General features: G+C 45.0%; 1 protein-coding gene and 1 non-coding gene across 3 annotated transcripts in view; both read right to left on the reverse strand.

Moving 5' to 3' along the window:
• Positions 1–25,469, reverse strand: part of wdr43 (WD repeat domain 43) — a 74,284-nt gene extending 48,815 nt beyond the window's left edge. For both annotated transcript variants that reach the window (XM_072500129.1, XM_072500128.1), the window contains exons 1-5: positions 25,242–25,469; positions 15,534–15,668; positions 8,745–8,866; positions 6,652–6,772; positions 1,892–2,031 (exon numbers count right to left, since the gene is read on the reverse strand). In XM_072500129.1, coding sequence (XP_072356230.1) covers positions 1,892–2,031; positions 6,652–6,772; positions 8,745–8,866; positions 15,534–15,668; positions 25,242–25,451 — 728 coding nt within the window. In that variant the 5' untranslated portion in view covers positions 25,452–25,469. The remainder of the gene's footprint in view (positions 1–1,891; positions 2,032–6,651; positions 6,773–8,744; positions 8,867–15,533; positions 15,669–25,241) is intronic.
• LOC140415733 (small nucleolar RNA SNORD53/SNORD92) lies at positions 8,140–8,213 on the reverse strand. The gene has a single exon (XR_011944641.1). It is a non-coding gene; the product is annotated as a small nucleolar RNA SNORD53/SNORD92 (small nucleolar RNA).
• Positions 25,470–26,495: the final 1,026 nt, after the last annotated feature.

Raw genomic sequence — 26,495 nt, forward strand, 5'->3', positions numbered from 1 at the left:
TGGCCATTCCAGAGACATGGATAGAGCAGGAAATGACCTGGAGGGTGTAGAAGGATGGGTGAGTAAATTTGCAGATGACACTAAAGTCGGTGGAGTTGTGGACAGTGCGGAAGGATGTTACAAGTTACAGAGGGACATAGATAAGCTGCAGCGCTGGGCTGAGAGGTGGCAAATGGAGTTTAATGCAGAAAGGTGTGAGGTGATTCATTTTGGAAGGAATAACAGGAAGAGAGTACTGGGCTAATGGTAAGATTCTTGGTAGTGTGGATGAGCAGATATCTCGGTGTCCATGTACATAGATCCCAGAAAGTTGCCACCCAGGTTGAGAGGGTTGTTAAGAAGGCGTACGGTGTGTTGGCTTTTATTGGTAGAGGGATTGAGTTTCGGAGCCATGAGGTCACGTTGCAGCTGTACAAACCTCTGGCACGGCCGCATTTGGAGTATTGCGTGCAATTCTGGTTGCCGCATTATAGGAAGGATGTGGAAGCATTGGAAAGAGTGCAGAGGAGATTTACCAGAATATTGCCTGATATGGAGGGAAGATCTTATGAGGGAAGGCTGAGGGACTTGAGGCTGTTTTCGTTAGCGAGAAGGTTAAGAGGTGACTTAATTGAGGCATACAAGATGATCAGAGGATTAGATAGGGTGGACAGTGAAAGCCTTTTTCCTTGGATGGTGGTGTCTAGCACAAGGGGACATAGCTTTAAATTGAGGGGAGATAGATATAGGACAGATGTCAGAGATAGGTTCTTTACTCAGAGAGTAGTAAGGGCGTGGAATGCCCTGCCTGCAACAGTAGTGGACCCGCCAACATTAAGGGCATTCAAATGGTCATTGGTTAGACATATGGACAATAAGGGAATAGTGTAGATGGGCTTTAGAGTGGTTTCACAGGTCGGCGCAACATCGAGGGCCGAAGGGCCTGTACTGCACTGTAATGTTCTATGTTCTATACCAGTTTTCAGATTAGGTTAAAATCCAATATTCCGAAAAGTACATTTTAAAAATTCATTCATGGCATGTGGCTGGGCCAGCATTTATTGCCCATCCTTAAATGCCCTTGAGAAAGTGTTGAGCTGTCTTCTTGAACTGCCTCAGTCTGTATTGGTGGAGGTACACCAATATTGCTGTTAGGGAGGGAGCTCAATAATTTTGACCCGGTGACAATAAAGGAATGGCGATTTATTTCCAAGTCAGGGTGGCGAGTGGCTTGAAGGGGAACTTAGATGGTGGGGGTTCAAATGTCATCATCTGCTGTGGTGGGATTCAAATCCAGGTCCCCAGAGCCTGGGTCTCTGGATTGCTGATCTAGTGACAAATGCACTATGTCACTGTCTCGAGTCAAACCAAGTCAAAATATTTTAATTGCAGGCAGCAGGCGCACACATATCTCACCTAGATCTTCCCAATTCAGAAACTGTTACTTACACAATACTGTAGAATATGTTTGACAATGTGGAATAAGTACTGGTTATGTTTAAGTTTAGTATTAGAGCATTTAGACTGGTAACGGGATGTTAATCCAAGATAATCTCTTCCTTGGGTTTAAGCAGTTGGTTTGTCACTCATCAGTTTACCAATGAGAGGCAGTGCTGATCATTGATTAGAGTACATTGGATCACTTGAAAGAATCAAATCTAACACTAAAGTAAACAAGTCTTTCAGTTGAAAGGAAATCAATTGGGCAAGGCCTCCAGAAACTCTGAACACAGCAAGAACAAAATGGATCTGATCTCAGACAAATACTCAGCAAATGACTAAGAAAATAGAGCGCTGAATATCTGTTGCATTCAACGGTCTTACATGTTTTTGGAATATCAGCTTTTTAAAAAAAAAAATCAAACTATCTAGTGAATTGAAGGATTTAAAAATAGGTTGACAGGTGCCTCACCAAACATTAAGGAGTCGGTCATGCACAGCTCCAGACAGGAAGTATAGACCAGTTGTTCCATCAAATGGCTGACTGTCGTTAGGCGGTCGTATTGTGGCAAACGTAAGTGATGATATTGTTGTTGCATGGCCTGTGAATTTCTGTAGAGGAGAGAACATTGGAAGAAATGTAACTCTACCTGAGCTTCATTAATGGCAGACCACATCCTGTTTGCTTTAACAGAAGACACATATAATGGCTGAATGAATGGGAGGAACTGCATTATAGTTAGAAGCGCAGGAAGTCAGTGTGGTTTGTCTTTGCTCATTGCTGTCATGACTCTCACCTCCCACCAGAGGAACATGCAGCTTCAATGAGGCGGCCAATGATCTTGTGACCAGGCTCATTTGTATTTATTTTTAAATGAACAGGACCATTTTACAAGACAAAACCAAATATTGAACCATGCATTACTTTTAAAGCTGCATTCAATTCAGCAGCAAGGTCACTAGGTAAAGTCACTATAATCCCAGATGACCATAGGTTGCTTTCCCCACTGAGGGGGGAGCGGACGGCGGTGACTTAACCTGAGGGTCACCACATCTCAGGTGAGGGATAAGGTTGAGAAGGAGCCTTCATGAATAATCTCAAGCCGGTACGGGGATTGAACTCCCGCTGATCTCGCTCTGCATCATGAACCAGCTGTCCAGCCCATGGAGCTAAACCTGCCCCCAGCCACAGTCACTATACCAAGTATATGTATCACTATCATGAACTTTACCATATCCAACAAAATACCTGTTCATCTGTTTTAAGGGATACGAATCACATTCTACTTTTTTTCTACAACTCCGTGAAAATGTGCAAAGACATAAAATTCTTACAGGGCAGATGGCAACCATTTGGCCAATCGCGTCTGCACCACTCTTCAAACAATGGCATTGTGGCATTCCCCTGCCCTTTCTCCAGTGCTGCACATTGTTTCTATTCACAAAATCATCTAATACTCTCGAATGCCTTGATTGCACCTGCCTACATGTCCAGACAGTGTATTCCAGACTGAACCAGTCTGAAAAAGATTTTTCTCACATCACATTTGCTTCTTTTTCAAATCATTTTAAATCTCTGCTCTCTCGTTCTTGATCCTTTTACGAGCGGAACAGTTTCTCCCCACCTACTCAATCCAGCCCGCTTATGATTTTGAACATCTCATTTAAATCTCCTTTCAGCCTTGTTCTCTCCAAAAACAGTCCCAATATCTCCAATCTATCCTCATCACTGGTTTTGCATCCCTGGAACCATCCTTGTAAACCTTTTCTGCACTCATGTTCCTACTGTCCTTTTTATTCCGTTAGCTATAACATTTCTTACAAGTCTGATGTGTGGCTCTGTACTGAATGCCTTCTGAAAGTCCATGTATACCAAACCCTTTCTGTTACCTCCACAAAAAACTCCAGAAAATTAGTTAAACACAATTTCCCCATTAGAAATCATTCCTGGCTCTTCCTAAACAACACACATTTTCCCATGTGACTAATTCTATCCCGAATAATTATTTTTTGAAGCTTGCCCACTACTGATGTTAAACTGACTGGCCTGTAAGTGCTGGGGTTATCCTCACATTTTTGAACAAGGGCATAACATTTGCAATTCTCCAGTCCTCTGGCACCTCTCCCGAGCCGAGAGAAGACTGGAAGATTATGGCCAGCACCCCTGCTATTTCCAATCTGACTTCCTTCAATATTCTTTGATGCATCTCATCCGACTCCGTGCCTTGTCTACTTTCAGCATCGACAAACTAGCCAACACTTTAAAAAAAACTAATTTTGATCCCTTCTAGGGACAGAGTTTCCTCCCCTGTCCCCATATCCTGGGTAGCATCTATCTCCTTGGGATAGACAGATGTAAAGTATTAATTTTATACCTCAGTCATGCCCCCAGCCTCCATGTGTAAATTCCCTCTTTGGTCCCGAATTGGCCCCACTCCTCCTTTTACCAACTTTTTACTATTTATATGCCTGTAGAAGAGTTTGTGATTTTCCTTCATATCGGCTGCCAGTCTTTTCTCATAATCCCTCTTCGCTTCTCTAATGAGCTTTTTCACCTCCCCTCTGAACCTTTTTCCTTTTGGTTCTCGACTGTATTTTCTACCTGAAACCAATAATAAGCACACTTTTTCTTCCTTATCTTAATTTCTATTTCCTTTTTCAGGGTCTGTTTGTCCTACCTTTCTCTGTCTCGACATTTTCTGTTTTGAGGGTAGGCCAGTATCCAGCTAGTTTTGCACGCCAACACTTTCATTTCAGCCTAATAAGCTCAGTACCATTCTTGCCCCATTGATGCCAGCTCTCCCACAGTTAACTATTTTTACTTTGGATTGCCTATTTTCCTTTTCTATTTTCATCCTAAACCTTACAATACGGTTCTCCTAAATGTTCCCCACTGGCACTTTGATCTACTTGGCCCACCTCATTTGCAAGAACCAGGTCCAATATTGCATCCTTTCTTGATGGACTGAACACATACTGCCGTAGAGCATTTTCCGGAACATGGGGCAGCCCGGTGGCGCAGTGGTTAGCATTGCTGCCTCACGGCGCCGAGGTCCGATCCCGGCTCCGGGTCACTGTCCGTGTGGAGTTTCCACATTCTCCCCGTGTTAGCGTGGGTTTTGCCCCCACAACCCAAGATGTGCAGGATAGGTGGATAGGCCCTGCTAAATTTCCCCTTAATTGGAAAAAATGAATTGGGTACTCTGAATTTATTTTTTTTAAAGATTTTTTTTTTCCTGAACATAATCTAAGAACATTTACCCCTCTCCACCCTTTATGCTACCACTGCCCCAGTCTACATTTGGTAATTAAAATCCCCGTTTAAAAGTATTCCATGATGTTTGCACCCCTCTGCAATTTCCCTCCAAATTTGTCCTTCTGCATCTTCCCGACTAGTTGACAGTCTATACGAGTACATCCAGCAATGCAATTGCATTCTTTTTGCTCCTTAGCTCAAGCCAAATTGATCCTCTTGGGCGCTCTCTTTCTCTAACACTGCAATGCTCTCCCTAGCCAATAGCACTAACCTCCCCCTTTCCTATCTTTACTGAAAGCCTTCTATCCAGGAATATATATATTTTTAAATTTAGAGTATGCAATTATTTCTTTTGCAATTGAGGGGCAATTTAGCGTGGTCAATCCACCTACCTGCACATCTTTGGGTTGTGGGGGTGAAACCCACGCAGACACGGGAAGAATGTGCAAACTCCACACAGACAGTGACCCAGGGCCGGGATTCGAACCTGGGTCCTCAGCGCCGTAGGCAGCAATGCTAACCCACTGTGCCACGTGCCGCCCTGGTATCCAGGAATATTTAATGCCCAGTGCTGTCCTTCTTTCAGCCAGGTCTGTTATCGCCATATCATATTTCCCCAAAGCAATCTGCGTCTATATCGCCCCAAATTTATTTATTATACTTTATGTATTCACATACATGCAGTAACCCTGATTTAGGTGTCATTACTTTCTCACTTACGCTGGCTTCACTTATTAAGTACACTAGAGTTATCTGTCCCTCCCAGTATTTTATGCATCCTGGGATTCTCCTCTAATATTTTCTCTTGAATCCCACACCCCTGCAGTTAATTTAAAGCCCTCCTAAAAGCACTGGCAAAACACACCATAAGGAACTCAATCCCAGTTCTGTTTAGGTGCAACGATGTCTGGCTTGTACAGGTATCATTTTCCCTCAGAGTTTGTCCTACCTAGTGTAATAGGAACCTAAAGCATTGCCACCTGCACCACCTTTCCAGCCACACTGTATCCTCTTATTTCTGTACTTACTTTCACATGGCAATGGGAGTAATTCAGATATTACTACATTTGAGGTCCTGCCTGGCTCTGACTGCACTCCTTAAAAATCAGGTCCAAAATGGAAAACCGATTACCGAGCAAGACTCCAGATGGCTCCTGCACTACCTGCCTAGTTCAAAGCCAGCAATGGTTCCACTGTGTGCAGTTTTGGGCAAATTATAGAAATCAAAAAGTCATTAGTTAGTCACCAGGACATTGCCAGAGTTGGAAAGTGCACATTTTAGATTTAATAATGGAACTTGTTGCACTGGAGCAGGAAGCAAAGGAGAATTAAAGATGTTTGGAGCTATGGAGTTTTCATAGAATTTACAGTGCAGGAGGAGGCCTTTCGGCCCATCGAGTCTGCACCGGCTCTTGGAAAGAGCACCCTACCCAAGGTCAACACCTTCACCCTATCCCCATAATCCAGTAACCCCACCCAACGCGAAGGGCAATTCATCATGGCCAATCCACCTAACCTGCACATCTTTGGACTGTGGGAGGAAACCGGAGCACCCGGAGGAAACCCACGCACACACTGGGAGGATGTGCAGACTCCGCAGAGTGACCCAGCAGGGAATCGAACCTGGGACCCTGGAGCTGTGAAGCAATTGTGCTATCCACAATGCTACCGTGCTGCCCTTGATAAGGTCACTGGAATAAGATTGCTTTCTCTAGTTGGCAAGAACTAGGGGTCATCAATTTAAAGCCAGAAAGAACAAAAGTCTGTTGGACGACTGAATGCTTTGGCACTGGTTGAGGGAAGGATCTTTTAAAAGAAGATTGGATTAATATTTGAAGCAGAGGAAAATAAAGGGACCTGTGGAAAGACAGCAGGAGCCTGGCCATTCTACGACTATACAAAATTGGTTTCCAAATTAGAAACCACTTGTGACACAAATAAAATACAATGCAAGTGGAGCAGAGGTAAGTACTCACCCTGTACACTTCTTTCGTCTCCAGGTCCCATAGCTTGATGCCACGTCCCGCTGATAGCAACATCTTTCCATCGGGGCTGAGACAAAGACAACTGACGCTGCCTTTCTCGGCTTTCCATTTGCTGTTTGGGAGGCGAGGGAGTAAATCACATGCAGAACATAAACTTAAATCAGGCAGATAATGTTGCAACGCTATACAAATGATCAAATTTCAGAGTTTAATTTTCAGCCGGGGTTCAGGGTGGGGTTGTAGGCCATTTAGCTCTCCAATTATCTTCCCCATCCAATGATGCAGAGCTGAATTTTAAAAATGTATCAACCTCAGTTTTAAAATTAACAATTGACCTAGCCATTTGCAGAGGGGGCTTCCAAACCCCAGGTGCCATTTTGAGAAATCCACATTACACTCCTTCCAGGATCAATATACACTACCTACGGTGTGGTGCCCACAGCTGTTCATAGCACTCCAAGTGCTGTGTAACCAGAACTTTTCCAAACAGGGTTTTGATTCAATGATGCTTACAAATAAATGGATTTTGTGAGTTATATTTTTCAATGGTACATTTAATGCCCGACTCTCTTCCTCTCCTTCTGGGCTTCTAAGCATTGATTTTTAATCACTTCATACCTGCAAGTATTTAACTTGAAGTTTTCTCTTGCTTGGACCATGCACCTCTTGCAATATAACTTTCAAAAATTCAAACTCGACATGAAACCAACAACCCCTTCAACCCCTCCAAACTGGAGCCAAGATTCATAATTAAAGTATCGGGAAATCCAATTTGTCACTTCATATTTTACAGAATTCCTATATAAAGTAGCCATTAGAACCAATCATTATTTGTTGATTATTAGTTGTGTGTACATGTTGTGCATGTTCCCTTGGCCGCAGAAAAGTACTTTTCACTGTACTTCGGTACATGTAACAATAAATCAATCAATCAAACCCATTTTAATTATCTGTGCCCTCTATCACGATTTAAGAGTGCAATCGATGGAAGCAGCCCTAGATCTCACAAGGGAACATTCTTCACCCAAGAGCTTGCATGAAGGTGTTTCATGAGCCACAGAGCTATCACAGCAGTACCCACATGTCGAAGAGTTTGGAAGAGGAGAGATATTAGACTTAAGGTATTAGCTGTTTCTCTCTCCACAGACGCTACCAGACTTCAGTTTTTCCAGCACTTTGTTTTTATTTCAGATTTCCAGCATCCACAGTAGTTTGCTTTTAGTTTTTGTCCAAGAGTGTTACTGGGTTAAGAGAGACTTCCCCACTACGGAGGTTGAATCTAATTAAAATTACACTACCAATACAACAAAAGAGTAATATTATTCAACTTCTGGACATTAGGGTGAAGGGGTAGCAGGCCGATTTTGGAAGGGAGACAGTCACACAAACCATTATCATTTCTTTGCAAGATCATCCTTTTGTTTTAAATTAAACCCAAATGGTTACTCATCACCAAAGCAAATCTAGGGATTAGCCAGCATGCTCAGACAGCCAAGGATGTGTCATCATATTTATCAGCAATATAGCGAAACCTTCACAAATCATCACAGCAAGACTTAAGGAAACCATGCTTTGGTGTAATGAGTAAACTGTTTAAGTAAAAAGTACAGCTATTCATTTCCAAGACAAATTTGAGATCTTCCACTAACCTCCTCTCCCCCCCAACCCGGACTCATCTTAACAGAAACTTCCATGCGTTTGCAAATGCCTATTCCATCTCATTAATGTCAAACTAGATTTCACTATCATTCAAAACAAATTTAATCAGCATTGATAATACAAATTGTGTTGGCGAGGTGTGCGTTCCAGCGAATTGGTAGTTTAATATAAATCAACAATGCCCATGTCCAACTCAAAATCTCAGTCAACGGTGTACTTTATTAACAAACTATCCTTTCATCACAACTAACCTGCTTTCCAGCCACTGTCACGACTCCAAAATATAAACGTGTGCAACATTAATTGAGAGAAAAGCCTCCTGTCATCCCTGTCAAGGCAAAAGGTCATAGGGAAAGGGAAGAAACTAAAAATTGGAATGGGAGCGGAGAAAACTTTACAGCTGTGAAACAGACTTCTGTACCTACCACTTGACTTTCCCTGTTGGCACACTCCATTCCACTATGTGCTTGTCATCTGAGCAGCTATAGAGGCAATCGTTTTCTTGATGCCACCGGACACAATTGACTTTACTGTCATGTCCACCACCCTGAAAGGAATAAAGACTTAAGTTAAGAAACAGAAGTTCAAGGATGATATTCACAAACACAAGATTTCCAATTAGGAATTACATTTGTGCTGAAATTGTACCCAGAGTGAATATGGCTTGTAAGTATCCACAATTTAAAATAAAACAATTTTCCGTGTTCCTTGAACAAAGGGCCCAGCTCTCAAAAAATATCATTTTCCTCAAGTTTCCGTTGTGGTCACCCTAACTTGAAGGTGGTTTGTGGAGGAGCTGTTGTCAAGTGACACTTAAACCAGAAACACTTCTTCAGTGTTTCCCTCCCTACCCCCTCCTCTAACCAAAAAAAAAACCAACCGCTGTAAAGATCAAGAGGAAGGCTCGAGAGAAGGTAGAAGTTGAACCGTGACATCACAGCCTGCAGGTAAGGGATTGGCTGGTGACTGGTAAGTAGTTTTTCTTTTATTTTCCTTCAGGTGTTATCGTGCAGGGCGCTGAGGTTGCTGAGTGACTGCTTGCTGAGAAGGGGAGTGAATAACAGGTAAGCTCTTTCTTGCTTATTCTTTTTTTTTAATCTAGAGGGGATGGCAGGGAAGGTAGTGCAATGTTCATCCTGCAGAATGTTTGAGGTGAGGGACGCCGACAGTGTCCCTGCTGATTTCATCTGTGGGAAGTGCACCCATCTCCAGCTCCTCAGAAACCACGTTCTGGAGCTGGAGGAACTTCAGATCATTCAGGAACGAAAGGTGGTCATAGATAGAAGCTTCAGGGATGTAGTTACTCCGAAGAATAAAGGTAGATGGGTGACGGTGAGAGGGGCTGGGTGGAAGCAGCCAGTACAGGGATCCCCTGTGGTAGTTCCCCTTAGTAACAAGTATACCGTTTGGGGGGGGGGGGGGGGGGGGGGGGGGGGGGGGGGGGGGGGGGGGGGAGAAAGAGAGACTTACCAGGGGTAAGCCATGGGGTGCAGGTCTCTGGCACAGAGTCTGTCCCTGTTGCTCAGAAGGGAAGGGGGGAGAGGAGGAGAGGATTAGTCATTGGAGACTCCAGTTAGGGGGATAGATAGGAGATTTTGTGGGAACGATAAGAGACTCGCGATTGGTGTGTTGCCTCCCAGGTGCCAGAGTGCGTGATGTCTCGGATGGTGTTTTCGGGATCATTAAGGGGGAGGGGGAGCAGCCCCAAGTCGTGGTCCACATGAGTACCAACAACAGAGGTAGGAAAAGGGATAGGGATGCAAGGCAGGAATTCAGCGACCTAGGGTGGAAACTTAGATCTAGGACAAACAGAGTTATTATCTCTGGGTTGTTACCCGTGCCACGTGATAGCGAGACGAGGACTAGGGAAAGAGGAGTTGAACACTTTGCTACAGGGATGGTGCACGAGGGTTTCAGATTTCTGGATAATTGGGGCTCATTCTGGGGTCGGTGGGACCTCTACAAACGGGATGGTCTACACCTGGACCAGAGGGGTACCAATATCCTGGGGGTGAAATTTGCGAATGCTCTTCGGGAGGGTTTAAACTAGTTCAGCAGAGGCTTGGGAACCTGAATTGTAGCTCTAGTATACAGGAGGTTGAGAGTAGTGAGGTCTCACAGTTGCAGGACTGTACCGGCAGGCAGGAAGGTGGTTTAAAGTGTGTCTTCTTCAATGCCAGGAGCATCCGGAATAAGGTGGGTGAACTTGCAGCATGGGTTGGTACCTGAGACTTCGATGTTGTGGCCATTTCGGAGACATGGAGAAGGGACAGGAATGGTTGTTGCAGGTGCCGGGGTTTAGATATTTCAGTAAGCTCAGAGAAGATGGTAAGAGGGGGAGGGGTGGCATTGTTAGTTAAGGCCAGTATTACGGTGGCAGAAAGGACGTTTGATGAGGACTTGTCTAGTGAGGTAGTATGGGCTGAGGTTAGAAACAGGAAAGGTCACCCTGTTGGGGGTTTTCTATAGGCCTCCGAAAAGTTCCAGAGATGTAGAGGAAAGGATTGTAAAGATGATTCTGGATAGGAGCGAAAGCAACAGGGTAGTTGTTATGGGGGACTTTTAACTTTCCAAATATTGACTGAAAACGCTATAGTTAGAGTACTTTAGATGGGTCAGTTTTTGACCAATGTGTGCAGGAGGGTTTCCTGACACAGTATGCAGATAGGCCAACGAGAGGCGAAGCCATATTGGATTTGGTACTGGGTAATGAACCAGGACAGGTGTTAGATTTGGAGGTAGGTGAGCACTTTGGTGATAGTGACCACAATTCGAATACATTTACTTTAGTGATGGAAAGGGATAGGTATATACTGCAGGGCAAGAGTTATATCTGGGGGAAAGGCAATTACGATGCAATGAGGCAAGACTTAGGAGGCATTGAATGGAGAGGAAAACTGCAGGGGATGGGCACAATGGAAATGTGGAGCTTGTTCAAGGAACAGCTACTGTGTGTCCTTGATAAGTATGTACCTGTCAGGCAGGGAGGACGTGGCTGAGCAAGGGAACCGTGGTTTACTAAGGCAGTCAAAATACTTGTCAAGAGGAAGAAGGAGGCTTATGTAAAGATGAGACATGAAGGTTCAGTTAGGGCGCTCGAGAGTTACAAGTTAGCTAGGAAGGACCTGAAGAGAGAGCCGAGAAGAGCCAGGAGGGGACATGAGAAGTCTTTGGCAGGTAGGATCAAGGATAACCCTAAAGCTGTCTATAGATATGTCAGGAATAAACGAATGACTAGGGTAAGAGTAGGGCCAGTCAAGGACAGCAGTGGGAAGTTGTGCTTGGAGTCCGAGGATATAGGAGAGGTGCTAAATGAATATTTTTCGTCAGTATTCACACAGGAAAAAGACAATGTTGTCAAGGAGAATACTGAGATTCAGGCTACTAGATCAGAAGGGCTTGAGGTTCATAAGGAGGAGGAGTTAGCAATTCTGGAAAGTGTGAAAATAGGTAAGTCCCCTGGGCTGGATGGAATTTATCCTAGGATTCTCTGGGAAGCGAGGGAGGAGATTGCTGAGCCTTTGGCTTTGATCGTTAAGTCATCTTTGTCTACAGGAATAGTGCCAGAAGACTGGAGGATCGCAAATGTTGTCCCCTTGTTCAAGAAGGGGAGTAGAGACAGCCCTGGTAACTATAGACCAGTGAGCCTTACTTCTGTTGTGGGAAAAATCTTGGAAAGGTTTATAAGAGATAGGGTGTATAATCATCTGGAAAGGAATAATTTGATTAGAGATAGTCAACACGGTTTTGTGAAGGGTAGGTCGTGCCTCACAAACCTTATTGAGTTCTTTGAGAAGGTGACCAAACAGGTGGATGAGGGCAAAGCAGTTGATGTGGTGTATATGGATTTCAGTAAAGCGTTTGATAAGGTTCCACACGGTAGGCTACTGCAGAAAATACGGAAGCATGGGATTCAGGGAGATTTAGCAGTTTGGATCAGAAATTGGCTAGCTGGAAGAAGACAAAGGGTGGTGGTTGATGGGAAATGTTCAGCCTGGAGTCCAGTTACTAGTGGTGTGCCACAAGGATGTGTTTTGGGGCCACTGCTGTTTGTCATTTTTATAAATGACCTGGAGGAGGGCGTAGAAGGATGGGTGAGTAAATTTGCAGATGACACTAAAGTCGGTGGAGTTGTGGACAGTGCGGAAGGATGTTACAGAGGGACATAGATAAGCTACAGCGCTGGGCGAAGTGGCAAATGGAGTTTAATGCAGAAAGGTGTGAGGTGATTCATTTTGGAAGGAATAACAGGAAGACTGAGTACTGGGCTAATGGTAAGATTCTTGGCAGTGTGGATGAGCAGAGAGACCTCGGTGTCCATGTACATAGATCCCTGAAAGGTGCCACTCGGGTTGAGAGGTTTGTTAAGAAGACGTATGGTGTGTTAGCTTTTATTGGTAGAGGGATTAAGTTTCGGAGCCATGAGGTCATGTTGCAGCTGTACAAAACTCTGGTGCGGCCGCATTTGGAGTATTGCGTGCAATTCTGGTCGCCACATTATAGGAAGGATGTGCAAGCATTGGAAAGGGTGCAGAGGAGATTTACCAGAATGTTGCCTGGTATGGAAGGAAGATCTTATGAGGAAAGGCTGAGGGACTTGAGGCTGTTTTCGTTAGAGAGAAGGTGGTTAAGAGGTGACTTAATTGAGGCATACATAATGATCAGAGGATTGGATAGGGTGGACAGCGAGAGCCTTTTTCCTCGGATGGTGATGTCTAGCACAGGGGGACATAGCTTTAAATTGAGGGGAGATAGATATAAGACAGATGTCAGAGGTAGGTTCTTTACTCAGAGAGTAGTAAGGGCGTGGAATGCCCTGCCTGCAACAGTAGTGGACTCGCCAACAGTAAGGGCATTCTAATGGTCATTGGATAGACATATGGATGATAAGGGAATAGTGTAGATGGGCTTTAGATTGGTTTCACAGGTCGGCGCAACATCGAGGGCCGAAGGGCCTGTACTGTGCTGTAATGTTGTATGTTCTACGTGCTGCTGGTCCTATTATCCCTTCTGCTACCAGTAACTCACTCTGGATGCCAAGGTACCTGCTCGCAGTAATTACAGGACAGAACCAAATCTGATTGCTAAGTGTCAAAGAGCTAAAGTGTCTCAATTCTAATCATTCCACAGCACTGCTTAATCCAAATGATAAAATATCCTGTTGGGAGTCGAGTCTCCAAGTTTGGTCTAGAGGAGATAAACCAATGGCAGCATGTTGGATTGGATAGAATTTGTTTATTGTCATGTATACCGAGGGTACAGTGAAAAGTATTTTTCTGCGAGCAGCTCACCAGATCATTAAGTACATGGGAAGAAAAGGGAAGAAAAGAAAATGCATAATAGGGCAACACAAGGTATACAATGTAACTACATGAGCACCGGCATCGGATGAAGCATACAGGGTGGAGTGTTAATGAGGTCAGTCCATAAGAGGGTCATTTAGGAGTCTGGTAACAGCGGGGAAGCTGTTTTTGAGTCTGTTCATGCGTGTTCTCAGACTTCTGTATCTCCTGCTCGATGGAAGAAGTTGGGAGAGTGAGTAAGCCGGGTGGGAGGGGTCTTTGATTATGCTGCCCACTTTCCCCAGGCAGTGGGTGGTGTAGATGGAGTCAATGGATGGGAGGCAGGTTTGTGTGATGGACTGGGCGGTGTTCACGACTCTCTGAAGTTTCTTGTGGTCCTGGGCCGAGCAGTTGCCATACCAGGCTGTAATGTAGCCAGATAGGATGTTTTCTATGGTGCATCTGTAAAAGTTCGTACGGGTTAATGTGGACATGCCAAATTTCCTTAGTTTTCTGAGGAAGTATAGGCAATGTTGTGCTTTCTTGGTAGTAGCGTCGACGTGGGTGGACCAGGACAGATTTTTGGAGATGTGCACCCCTAGGAATTTGAGACTGCTAATCATCTCCACCTCGGCCCCATTGATGCTGACAGGGGTGTGTACAGTACTTTGCTTTCTGAAGTCCACTATGGTCGTATCGTCAGCAAACTTGTAGATGGAGTTGGAACCAAATTTTGCCACGCAGTCGTGTGTGTACAGGAAGTCGAGTAGGGGGCTAAGTACGCAGCCTTGCGGGGCCCCGGTATTGAGGACTATTGTGGAGGAGATGTTGTTGTTCATTCTTACTGATTGTGGTCTGTTGGTCAGAAAATCGAGGCTCCAGTTGCAGAGTGGGGAGCCAAGTCCCAGGGTTTGGAGCTTTGTTATGAGCTTGGCTGGGGTTATGGTGTTGAACAGGGAGCTGTAGTCAATAAATAGGAGTCTGATGTAGGAGTCCTTGTTGCCGAGATGCTCTAGGGATGAGTGTAGGGCCAGGGAAATGCTGTTCACCGGTTGAGACGGTCTGCGAATTGCAGTGGATCAAGGTGTTCTGGGAGTATGGAGGCGATGCGCTTCACGATCGACCTCTCGAAGCACTTCATTACGACTGGAGTCAGAGCCATCGGATGGTAGTCATTGAGGCACGTTGCCTGGGGATCGTTTATCGATATTTGCGATTATCGATAAACGATAATGATTTATCGATACTTGCACCTAGTATCCTTCAACAAAATGTCAAGATCAAACAGAATAATTTCCATGGCTTAAGAAAGCATTTGCAGCTGGCTGTAAGGAGTGTTTTTCTTGATAGGGCAGATTAATATGAGCGCATGGTAGCACAGTAATGAGCACTGCTGTTTCACAGCTCCAGGGTCCCTCACCTTGGGTCACTGTTGGTGAAGAGTCTACATGTTCTCCCAGTGTCTGTGTGGGTTTCCGCCGGGTGCTCCGGTTTCCTCCTTCAAGTCCCGAAATAAGTGCTTGTTGGGTGAATTGGACATTCTTAATTCTCCCGCTGTGTACCCGAGAGGGGGCTGTGGTGTGGCGCCTCAGAGACTTTCACTGTAGCTTGATTGCAGTGTTAATGTAAGCCCATTTGCGACTCTAATAAATATTAATTTCTGGACATTTTGATAGATCTGGAATATACAGTGGTAATCTCACCGCAGATATAAAATTCTAAACATATTTATAGTGGTAAAACTTTTAACTACCTCATTCTGAAAATATCCCGAAAAAATAAATGATTTATTCAGCTATGTAATAATACAAATTCACAACTGAGAAAAAATGCACTTGAACAAATCATCTATTAGATGGCATCAATTTAACACAAAACTGATTGGCATTCCCACCATTTCACCCACTGCAACATTAAAAACCAATGTCTTACCAGCTTACTCTGTAGTTCTCCCTTTATTATGCTGTATAACAAGATGCTACCAACTGCTGTACCAATAGCCAATAGATCTAATTCTTCATCACCATTCACATCTTCCGATCTCCTCTTTTTCTTCTGAGGAACTTCCTGAAAAGGGAAAGAGAAAACAAATTTGGTACTCCTTCACTTGATCATTTTATGTGATCAAACAATGAGATTGTCCTCGTTTCCCAACCAGAGTTTAGATTGGAGCCAAAGCTCCAATGGTCATTGTAATGCTAGACATTTTGGAACGAGTTTCTACTCAGATGAAACGTTAAAACTGTGCCCTGCCAACAGGAAAGAAACTATAGTAACTCCAGCATATGCAATCTTTTGGATGAGGAAGAACGGAGGAAAAGAGACCGAAGGAAACAAGGTTTTGTTTTAATTTAAAGTACCCAATTTTTTCTCTCCCAATATTGGGTACCATTTTGCGTGGCCAATTTCTCTACCCAGCACATCTGAGTTTTGGGGTGAGAGCCACACAGACACAGGAAGAATGTGCAATCTCCACATGGACAGTGACCCAAGGCCAGCATCAAACCCGGATCATCGGCGCCGTAGAAGGAACCAAGATCGTGAGAATGAAATTTCTTGTTGATTTAATCATACAAACGTTGAATATTTCCATTTGCTTTGCTGAGATGAGGAGGAATTTCTTCAGCTAGAGGGTGGTAATCTGTCGCAGGAGACTGTGGATCCCAAGTCACCGAGTGTCTTTAAGACAGAGATAGATAGGTTCTTGATTAATAAGAGGATGAGTGGTTACAGGGAAAAGGCAAGAGAATGGGGATGAGTAACATATTAACCATGATCGAATGGCATAGCAGACTTGATGGCCTAATTCTGCTCCTATGGCTTATGGTCTAAACCTGCAGGAAGATACATCCAGGAATCAGGATGTCCATAGGCCACATGTAGCTCACACCCTACTGCTTCATTTGTAATTTCTGCTCCAATTTTCACAGTAACTTCATTGCAGTATCAATGTAAGCCTACTTATGACATAAAGATGATTTTTATTATTCTCCGGAGTGACAGTGCATCTCCACTGATTGATGTTTATGCCCAAGGAGCATTTTTTTTTAAACCATTGTTTAATTTTTTTTAAATTCCAAAATAGAATTAAAATGCTAAATGTAAAGATTTGAAATGGAAAAATCAGAAAAAACATTGAAGCTAGGTTACATCTTTTAAAATAAAATATATTTTTAGATTCTATGCCCACCACTTTAAAAGCTTAACATCTTCCAGTTGTTACTGAAGTGTTATAAAAATACCTTAATAGGTGTATGCACCTGTTGAGTGCACAGCCTTTAAAATCAGAGAATTAGTCAGAAAAAGATTGTGAAGAAAAAGAGAATGACAAGGTACAAAGTAGAGTATTATTCTTCTGTAAATCAGTTATTGCTCTCTGGTGAAACATGCATTTCCTGTCAGCTGTTATTTAAAAACCACTAGTCTAACTTCAATCCAATTTAAGATCCAAAAATTTACAAACGAAAAGTTGACAAATGGCAGCAATTCATGGTCACTAGGACCTAACTAATGCCAAGAAATGATGCAAAAAGCAAATAACAATAGCAAGAATAAAGGGCCAATCAAATCTGAACTCAAACCTAATACTTCCAGATGACTGCTTGAAGAAAACTCAGTTCTATTCTCAAATCTATAACCACATAACATCCCAGCTTTTAAAACACTTCATATAAAGATACCATCATCAGTCCTCAGATTGACACTATAGAAAGGTTCACAGTACGACTTAACCAATGGATGCTAAATTTACTGGAATGTTCATCATGATGCATTCCAGATTACATCAGAACAATGCAAAATGTTAACTCTGTTTCCCTCTCCTGACCTGCTGAGTATTTCCAGCTGTTTGTTTTCAGTTTTCCTTTCAGATTTCCAGCAGCTGCAGTATTTTGCTTTCGGATCAATATCATTGTAATAAGAGCATGATAATATGGATGCTAGAAATTGGAAATTAAAAACAGGAAGTGGGGGGGGAAAACTCAGCAGAGAAACAGAGCTGAGTCCTATATGACTCTTCTTCAAAACTGGGCACATTGGATTTGACATAACTGTTTCTCCTCCACAAATGCTGCTGAGTTTTTGCAGCATTTCCTGTTTTTATTTTTTTTGCAAATATATTTATTAAGAGAAACTTTTCAACCATACAAACAACCCCCCCCCCCTTCCCGGTAACAAAAGAGAAAGAATGCTCACATAGCAAGACATGAACATGGCAAGTCAATATGATACAGAACTTTGTACATTGGATTCCTCCCGTACATGTCAGTTTTCCAGATCGTTCTTGTGTTTTCTTGCTCAAATGCCCCCCAGAACAACCCCCCTTCCGGGTTGCTGTTGCTGCTGTCCGACCTTCATCTAACGCTCCGCGAGATAGTCTAGGAACGGTTGCCACCGCCTGTAGAACCCCTGCGCAGACCCTCTCAAGGCAAACTTTATCCTCTTTAACTTGATAAACCCTGCCATATCATTTATCCAGGCCTCCACGCTGGGGGGCTTCGCCTCTTTCCACATTAACAAGATCCTTCGCCGGGCTACTAGGGACGCAGAGGCCAGAATGCCGGCCTCTTTTGCCTCCTGCACTCCCGGCTCGTCCACTACTCCAAATAGTGCCAGCCCCAGCTTGGCTTGACCCGGACTTTAACCACCTTGGATACTATTCCCGCAACTCCCCTCCAGTGCCGGGCATGACCAAAACATATGGACATGGTTCGCTGGACTTCCTGAGCACCTCCCACATCTGTCCTCCACTCCAAAGAACCTACTCAGCCTCGCCCCCGTCATATGCGCTCCGTGCACTACCTTAAACTGTATCAGGCTAAGCCTGGCACACGAGGAAGAGGAATTAACCCTACTTAGGGCATCAGCCCACAGCCCCTCCTGAATCTCCTCCCCCAGCTCCTCTTCCCATTTACCTTTCAGCTCCTCTACCAAAGCCTCCCCCCTCTTCTTTCATCTCCTGGTATATCGCCGACCCGACCCATACGCCCAAAATCACCGTCTTGAATCCCGTGCCGGGAGCAGCGGGAATTCCCTCACCTGCCGCCTCACAAAAGCCCGCACTTGCATGTACCTGAAGGCATTTCCCAGGGGTAGACCAAATTTCTCCTCCAGCAGCCCTTAGCTCGCAAACGTCCCAACGATGAACAGGTCCCCCATTCTTCTAATCCCTGCCCGATGCCAGCTCTGAAACCCCCAGTCCATCCTTCCTGGGACAAACTGATGGTTATCCCTAATCGGGGACCACACCGAGGCCTCCAGCGCTCCCCTGTGTCGTCTCCACTGCCCCCAGATCTTTAGCGTGCCGCCACCACCGGGCTAGTGTACCTTGTCGGCGAGAGCGGCAGCGGTGCCTGCACCAGCGCCCCCAGCCTCGTTCCTTTGCAGGACGCCATCTCCAACCTCTTCCACACCGCCCCCTCTCCCTCCATCACCCACCTACAGCCCACGCCGCCCCCGTCTCCCTCCATCACCCACCTACAGCCCACGCCGCCCCCGTCTCCCTCCATCACCCACTTACGGATCATCGCCACGTTGGCTGCCCAGTAAAAGCCACCCAAATTCGGCAACGTCAACCCTCCTCTATCCCTGCTACGCTCCAGGAACCCCCTCCTTACCCTCGGGGTCTTGCTCGCCCACACAAAACTCAATGCTCCTGCCTACCCTCTTAAAAAAGGCCTTGGTGATCACGATTGGAAGGCACTGGAACACAAAAAGAAACCTTGGGAAGACCACCATTTTAATCGACTGTACCCTGCCTGCCAACGAGAGTGGCAACATGTCCCACCTTTTAAAATCCTCCTCCACCTGTTCCACCAGCCGCGTCAAAATTTTGTTTTTATAATTAATATAACATTGTACTTGTTTTCAAGAGATAAAGTTGGTTCAAACTGCTTCAAACTGGCATCCATCCATGAAGAGATCCCCAAAGTATTAGCATGAATGCAAGAAATGTTCTATATTTGATTTTTGAGCATATTATTTGTCAATGAGCTGACGAATGTCAATTTGGAGATAGAAATAGCCTGTTTTCTGCCCCAATAGAGCTTTTTGTTTAGAGCAGCGACACCATCTCTTTTGAAAGTTAGGATAGTCGCTTAGAACGTGTCTATTTGCAGTCCACCACCGGAGCGTTTGAAACTGACTGTTTTATTCTAACAGACAAATGGGAAAGAAACAACTGGGGCCCTTCGGTTTCTCCAAGTCAGAAAATGGAAAACAATGGAATATATTAGGCAAATATAAAAATAAATTTGCTTTTCCCCCTGAAGGTTAACCATTAAACTGAAACCCCCAGCCAGCCCCGTCTTCTCCAATCATAATTATGGATAAGACTGAACCATTGCTGATTAGGTTGTTAGTTACTTTAATACCCCAATTTCCAGGTAAAATGCCAGACTTGATATCCAAGTATAATTTCCACTCAGAATTTTACCCATAAAATTCTAATCAAATCTCTCAGAATTTATTAAAACCACACACCAAAATGTTACGGGCTCGCACTCTACCAGCCTTTCAGGCAGTGTGTTTCGGATTCCCACCACCCTCACGGTGAAAAGGTTTCCCCTCAAATCCCCTCTAGATCTCCTGCCCCTTACCTTAATTCTATGCCCCCTAGTTATTGACGTCCTACCCTATGTTCCTCATAATTTTGTACACCTTGATCAAGTCCCCTCTCAGCCTGCTCTGCTCTAAAAACAATCGCAGTCTAACCAGCCACTCGTCAGAGCAGTTCACATGTGCACTTGATACTCAGCCCTGCCTTGCTACTTCAAACAAACCTTCCACTATGAGTTATCAAAGTGCTTTTCTGACATCTTGTCCTGATCGAGTTGTACATTTATGAATTATGCGTCGGAAAGCCCTTGATTTCAGTCTTTGCCATAAACTCCATCCCCCAGCCAACAATTCTAGTCCTTTTCTGTTCTCTGTCTGACTGAAACACACTGGTTTCACCTTGGCACCATACTTGACCAGGGCCTGAGCTTCTCAGCTTGTATCTTCGCCATCACTAAGACTGCCTAATCCTGCCTCTGCAATAGTTTCAGCCTATTTGCTGCTGAAGCTATCATCCATGCTGGTCACCAACTGTCAATTATCCCAAAATGGATATCCATCCCTTGGATATTCTCCCATTTCCTGCCAGCCATAAACTTGGTTATTTGCAGAATGTCTTTATTGTAGTACAATTATCAAGCCGCTTCACAATAGCTTTATCAAACACAAATAACCCTGAGCCACTTTGCTGCCTGTGTCCTAACTCACATCATGCCCATTTGTTCTTGCTCAATGGCCTACCTTAATTCCCAGCTCACCAATCCCCCGATTTTAATTTTCAAGTTCAAATCCTGTTGTGGCCTTGCTTAAACTGTCGTAAAGATGCTTCACAGAAGCACAAACAGGCAAAAGTTACTGAGACAATGACAAAATTATGGCAGAGATGACCACCGCTTCATCAGTGGTAGATTTTAAGAAGCATCACAAAAGGTACATGGTGATGAAGAGGTTTAGGTTGGGAATTCCACTGGATCAGTAGCTAGACAGCTGAAGATAAAGCTGTTAATGGTGAAGTCAGAATTATCCTCCCAATACTGTACTGTCCTCCATCTGGGTGGGATTGAACTCACCTGGTTCCAGACTTATTAATGCAGTCGTAGCTGTCACCTCTAGATTTGATTTCTGGCCTGTCTTCCAATTTCTATCTTCTGTAATGTTGAGGTTACCCAAAACATACAATAGATTAACTTCCCACTCCTGCAATGTTATCCCTGATATCTGCCAGGGATTTATCCTTGATCCCCTTATATTTCTCCTCCACAAACACCCTTGATTACATCATCCGAAAGACAGCGTCAGTTTTCACGTGCACACTATAGCATCCGATTCTACCTCAGCACCAGCTCTCTCTCTGCGGCCTCTAAATTGTCAGTCTGTCTGACATCAGCACAGATGGGAAATTTCATCCAACTAAATACAAGACATTTAAAAAAAACATTTTTTAAAAAAAATAAAAAAAATTTAGCGTACCCAATCCACCTACCCTGCACATCTTTGGGTTGTGGGAGGAACCCACGCAAACACGGGGAGAATGTGCAGACTCCACAGGGACAGTGACTCAGAGCCGGGATCAAACCTGGGACCTCGGCGCCTTGAGGCAGCAGGGCTAACTCACTGCGCCACCATGCTGCCCTAATACAAGGAAGACATAAGCCACTGTCTTCGCTCTAAGTCAAAAACTACCTTCCCATTCACTAATTCCATTCTTCGGTTGGCATCTCTCCAAGGCTAAACTAGAATGTTTGCAATCTGGGTGGGATCCATGGAATTCCTACAGTACTGAAGACGGCCATTTGACCCAATAAGTCTGCAAAGACCCTCTGAAAGAGCACTCTGCCTAGGCCCTCCCCCAACACTATACCCGCAACCGTGCACACCAATCATGGTCAAATGGGCAGCACAATAGCATTGTGGATAGCACAAATGCTTCACAGGTTAGGAGGATTGGCCATGATAAATTGCCCTTAGTGTTGGGTGGGGTTACTGGGTTATGGGGATAGGGTGGAGGTGTTGACCTTGAGTAGGGTGCTCTTTCCAAGATTCGGTGCAGACTCGATGGGCCGAATGGCCTCCTCCTGCACTGTAAATTCTATGATAATCTATGAAATGCACCTAACCTGCACATCTTTAGAGAACAAAGGGCAATTTACAGTTAATCCATCTAACCTGCACATCTTTGGACTGTGGGAGGAAACCGGAGCACCCGGAGGAAACCCAGACATGGGGAGAACATGCAAACTCCACAGTCACTCAAGGCCGGAATCATACCCAGGTTCCTGGCACTATAATAGGGCAGAGCTTAGCAGTGTGATACTGTGTCGCTCATATAATTCACTTATTGTCACAAATAGGCCTCAATGAAGTTACTGTGAAAAGTCCCTAGTCGCCACATTCCGGCGCCTGTTCGGGGAGGCCAGTACGGGAACTGAACCCGCGCTGCTGGCCTTGTTCTGCATTACAAACCAGCTGTTTAGCTCAGTGAGCTAAACCAGCCCCATACCAGCATATCTGACATGAAGACGACTTTCCAACCATATTTTCATTTTCACTAGAACTGGCTTTTACCACCTCCATAGCATCATCCAACTCCACCTTCATTGAGTCTTTGCCACTCTAGATTTTACTGCCTCCCTGTCTCCCAGTTTCTGTAAAGTTGGGATCAACTTTACAAATCACCCAAATCTCTAGCTGCCCATATCCTAACTTAAACCATGTCTCGTTTATCCTTATGCCTGCTGACCTGTTTAGCCATGCCTTGCTTTTAAAATTTGCTTCCTATTCCAATCCCTCCATGGCCTCAGCTCTCACTACCTCTAATTTCCTCCTGCTCCGTAACCTCTGGAACACCTTAGCACCAGGGACCTGGGTTTTATCCTGGCCTTGAATGACTGACTGTGTGGAGTTTGCACGTCCTTGTCGTGTCTGCATGGATTTCCTCCCAGTCCAAAGATGTTTAGGTTCGGTAGATTGGTCATGATCAATCTGGCGGGGTTACGGGGACAGGGCAGGGTGCGGGCCGAGGCAGAGCGTCCTTTCAGAGGGTCAGTGCAGACTCGATGGGCTGAATGGCCTCCTCCTGCACTGTAGGAATTCTGTGAATGCCTGTGGCTTTCCAATTTAACATCCCCAATTTTAATTCCCATAACTGACAACCCTCAGTTCTGAAAGCTCTCCACCTCTCTCCCCAAGCTACTCCTTAAACGAGTGGCATGGTACCGCAGTGGTTAGCTGTTGCATATGGCGCTGAGGATCCGGTTTCTATCCCAGCCCCGGGTCACTAGCTGTGTGGAGTTTGCAAATTTGCCCGGTGTCAGTGTGGGCTTCACCCCCACAACCCAATGATGTGCAGGTTGGGTGAATTGGCCACACAAAATTGCCCCTTAATTGGAAAAATAATTGGGTACTCAAAGTTTATTTAAAAAGTAATACTTCTTCAAAGCTAGATCGCTTTCATAGAATTTACAGTGCAGAAGGAGGCCATCCAGCCCATCAAGACTGCATCCTACTCAAGCCCACACCTTCATCCTATTCCCATAACCCAGTTAACCTTTTTGGACACTGAGGGCAATTTAGCATGGACTATCCACCTAACTCGCACATCTTTGGACACCTGCCTCAATATCTTGCGTCTTTGTACCAAACTTTATTTGATAACGCTCCTGTGAAGTACCTTGGAACATTAAAGTATGTTATTCTGTAGGACTGGAGGAGATTAATGAGCCATGGGGTAGGCTACAGTGGGATTTGAATAGAGGGGAATTTTTTATTTGAATTATTGGCAGATTAGGAACCAATGTGTCAGCAAACATGGACAAAAAGTGAACAGCACATGCTGTTTGACTGGATGCAAGTAGCAAAACTTAACAAGCCCAAGTTTAGACGGTGAAGATGAGAATGGATTGGGAAAGCCTAGTCTGAAGATTACAAAATAGGAATGTGGGTTTTAGCATATTACTAATGTATATTTGGGCAGTATTGGTGATAAACAATATATGCAGTTAGAAGGTATCAAATACACTTTTATTGAGTTGAGAAAAAGTAACCGACCTGAAACATGGTCTTTTTCTCTTTTCACTGATGTTGCCAGACTCGCTGAGTATTTCCAGCATTTTCTGATTTTATTTCAGATTTCCAACATCTGAAGTAGTACTTTTGCTTTCCTATATCGTTTCAGCTTCAAAACTATTGAACCACATAACATTCTCAGCTTGTGGAACTAAGTGAATAAAAGCCCTGGGGCAAATTTTTCTTTCAGTAAGAGTGCTAAACGAGAGCTCACCAACTATAGATGCAAAGAAGCACGTGAAATGTTAAAAACTAGATGTAGCCACCCGAATAACAAGTATTCCCCCACATTCCTCCTCTCCTTAATCTGACGACTGTCCCAAGCATTTTCTCTCAAAACTGAAGACAGCTTGTTTAACATATACGTGGTGGGCGAAGATGTGTACTTTTGCTGACGGTTCTCACCCAGTATTCAAGTTAAGCCTCACAGACAGGTCTTGGCTTTCACCCCGCAGAGCAAATTGATTTCCCTCAGGCCTTGCAAGGGAGGGCCGCATCCCTTTGGGGAGTGAAAGAGACCCTCAAATGGTTCGCACTTAATATTGAAGCACAAGAGGGCAATCCAGACCCTTCCCCCTCGACCCATAAACTCACCAGATTGGAGACACCTTTAAAAATTAAACCTTGGACGTGCACCAACGTGGAGAAACGGGAGCTGGATCTCACTAATAAAATTTAAAACTTGGGCAGGATTTTAATTTTTTTTCATGGGGAGGGTTGTTTTATTCTCGTCCGGAGGGGTGTGAAGGGGAAACAAATAAGTTTTACCCGATCATTTGGAGGAAAAATAGCCCTGCGAAGGAAAGCGCGGTGGCGGTGGCGGCGGCGGCCTCCCTCCCCCTGGACTCCGGGGCCCCTCATGTGGGCCCGAGAGGTGGGGGAGACACACGCGGAGAGAGCTCGTTACCCTCCTCCGCGGGCCCGGCCGCCTCTCCCGCTGCTCCCTCTCCGAGGCCTCTCCCTGCGCACCCCTTCGCCCTGCTGCCGCTGACTAGGCCGCAGCCGGAGCCTGGCACTCACCTGACGGAGGCGCCGCGGGGGAGCCCACGACAAGCAGCTACAGGTTGCGCTGAGGTGCGAGGAAGGCACGTACTCGTGCCTCAGGCCCCCGCTTTGCGTGTTCCACACCCGGATCCGGCCGTCCGCCCCGGCCGCCGCCAAGCACGGGCCTGGCCCCGGGGAGAAGGCGCAGCCGCCGCAGCTCTCCGCTCCGCCGCCAACCGCCGCCATGCTGCCCCTGGACACGTGGTAGTGAGTGCGCAGGCGCGGCGCTGCTCGGTGGGCGGGGTGGGCATCCTGTCACTCAACCTTGGGGCGGGGCAATGCTGGGTGATTGACAGACACTTGATGCACTACTCACAAACCATCCCAACAGTGCAAAATAATAATAATCTTTATTAGTGTCACAAGTAGACTTACATTAACACTGCAAAGGGGAACAGAGTATCAATAACAACAGTCTTATACCAGTGAGAATGCCGTGTGCTGGACCACACCTTTGAAAAGGGATTTCTGGTTTTACTTGGATTTTGTTATGAAAAAAATGAAAATCGCTTATTGTCACAAGTAGGCTTCAATGAAGTTACTGTGAAAAGCCCTTAGTCGCCACATTCCGGCGTCTGTTCGGGGAGGCTGTTACGGGAATTGGATTATTGAATTGGAACAGTTAATGGGGAATTCATTAAGGGTTATTCATTAATTACTGTAGCTGTGTGGGGCCTTTATGTTTTCAATTGATAAAAATTCTTACAGTGTTTTTATACAAATGTTAACTAAATTCATAGAATAAAGCTTGCTTTTTTTATTAAAAGCGCCTAAGAAGTCTTTTGAATAACACCTGAAAGGAAAGCTCCTGTGCTCATCCTGACCAAAATCAATAAAACGTTATAGGTCAGGTGGACTCCATAATACATTTTGGAGTTGTTAAACCCTGGCCCATGACAGCCCATCGAGTCTGCACCTTTGAAAGAGAACCCTATCTAGGCCCAATCCCCCGCCCTATTCCCACAACCCCTTAACCTAACCTACACATCTTTGGACTGTGGGAGGAAACCGGAGCACCTGGAGGAAACCCACGCAGACACGGGAAGAACGTACAAATTCCACACAGCCAGTCACCCAAGGCTGGAATTGAACCCGGGTCCCTAACCACCATGTCCCCTCATAGAAATATAGAAAATAGGAGTCGGCCATTCAGCCCTTTGAGCCTGCTCCCACATTCAACATGGACATGGTTGACCCTTTATCTTAACACCATATTCCAGTGCTCTCCCC

The sequence above is a fragment of the Scyliorhinus torazame genome, chromosome 4 (genome assembly GCF_047496885.1).
Source record: "Scyliorhinus torazame isolate Kashiwa2021f chromosome 4, sScyTor2.1, whole genome shotgun sequence".
Classification (NCBI taxonomy): domain Eukaryota; kingdom Metazoa; phylum Chordata; class Chondrichthyes; order Carcharhiniformes; family Scyliorhinidae; genus Scyliorhinus; species Scyliorhinus torazame.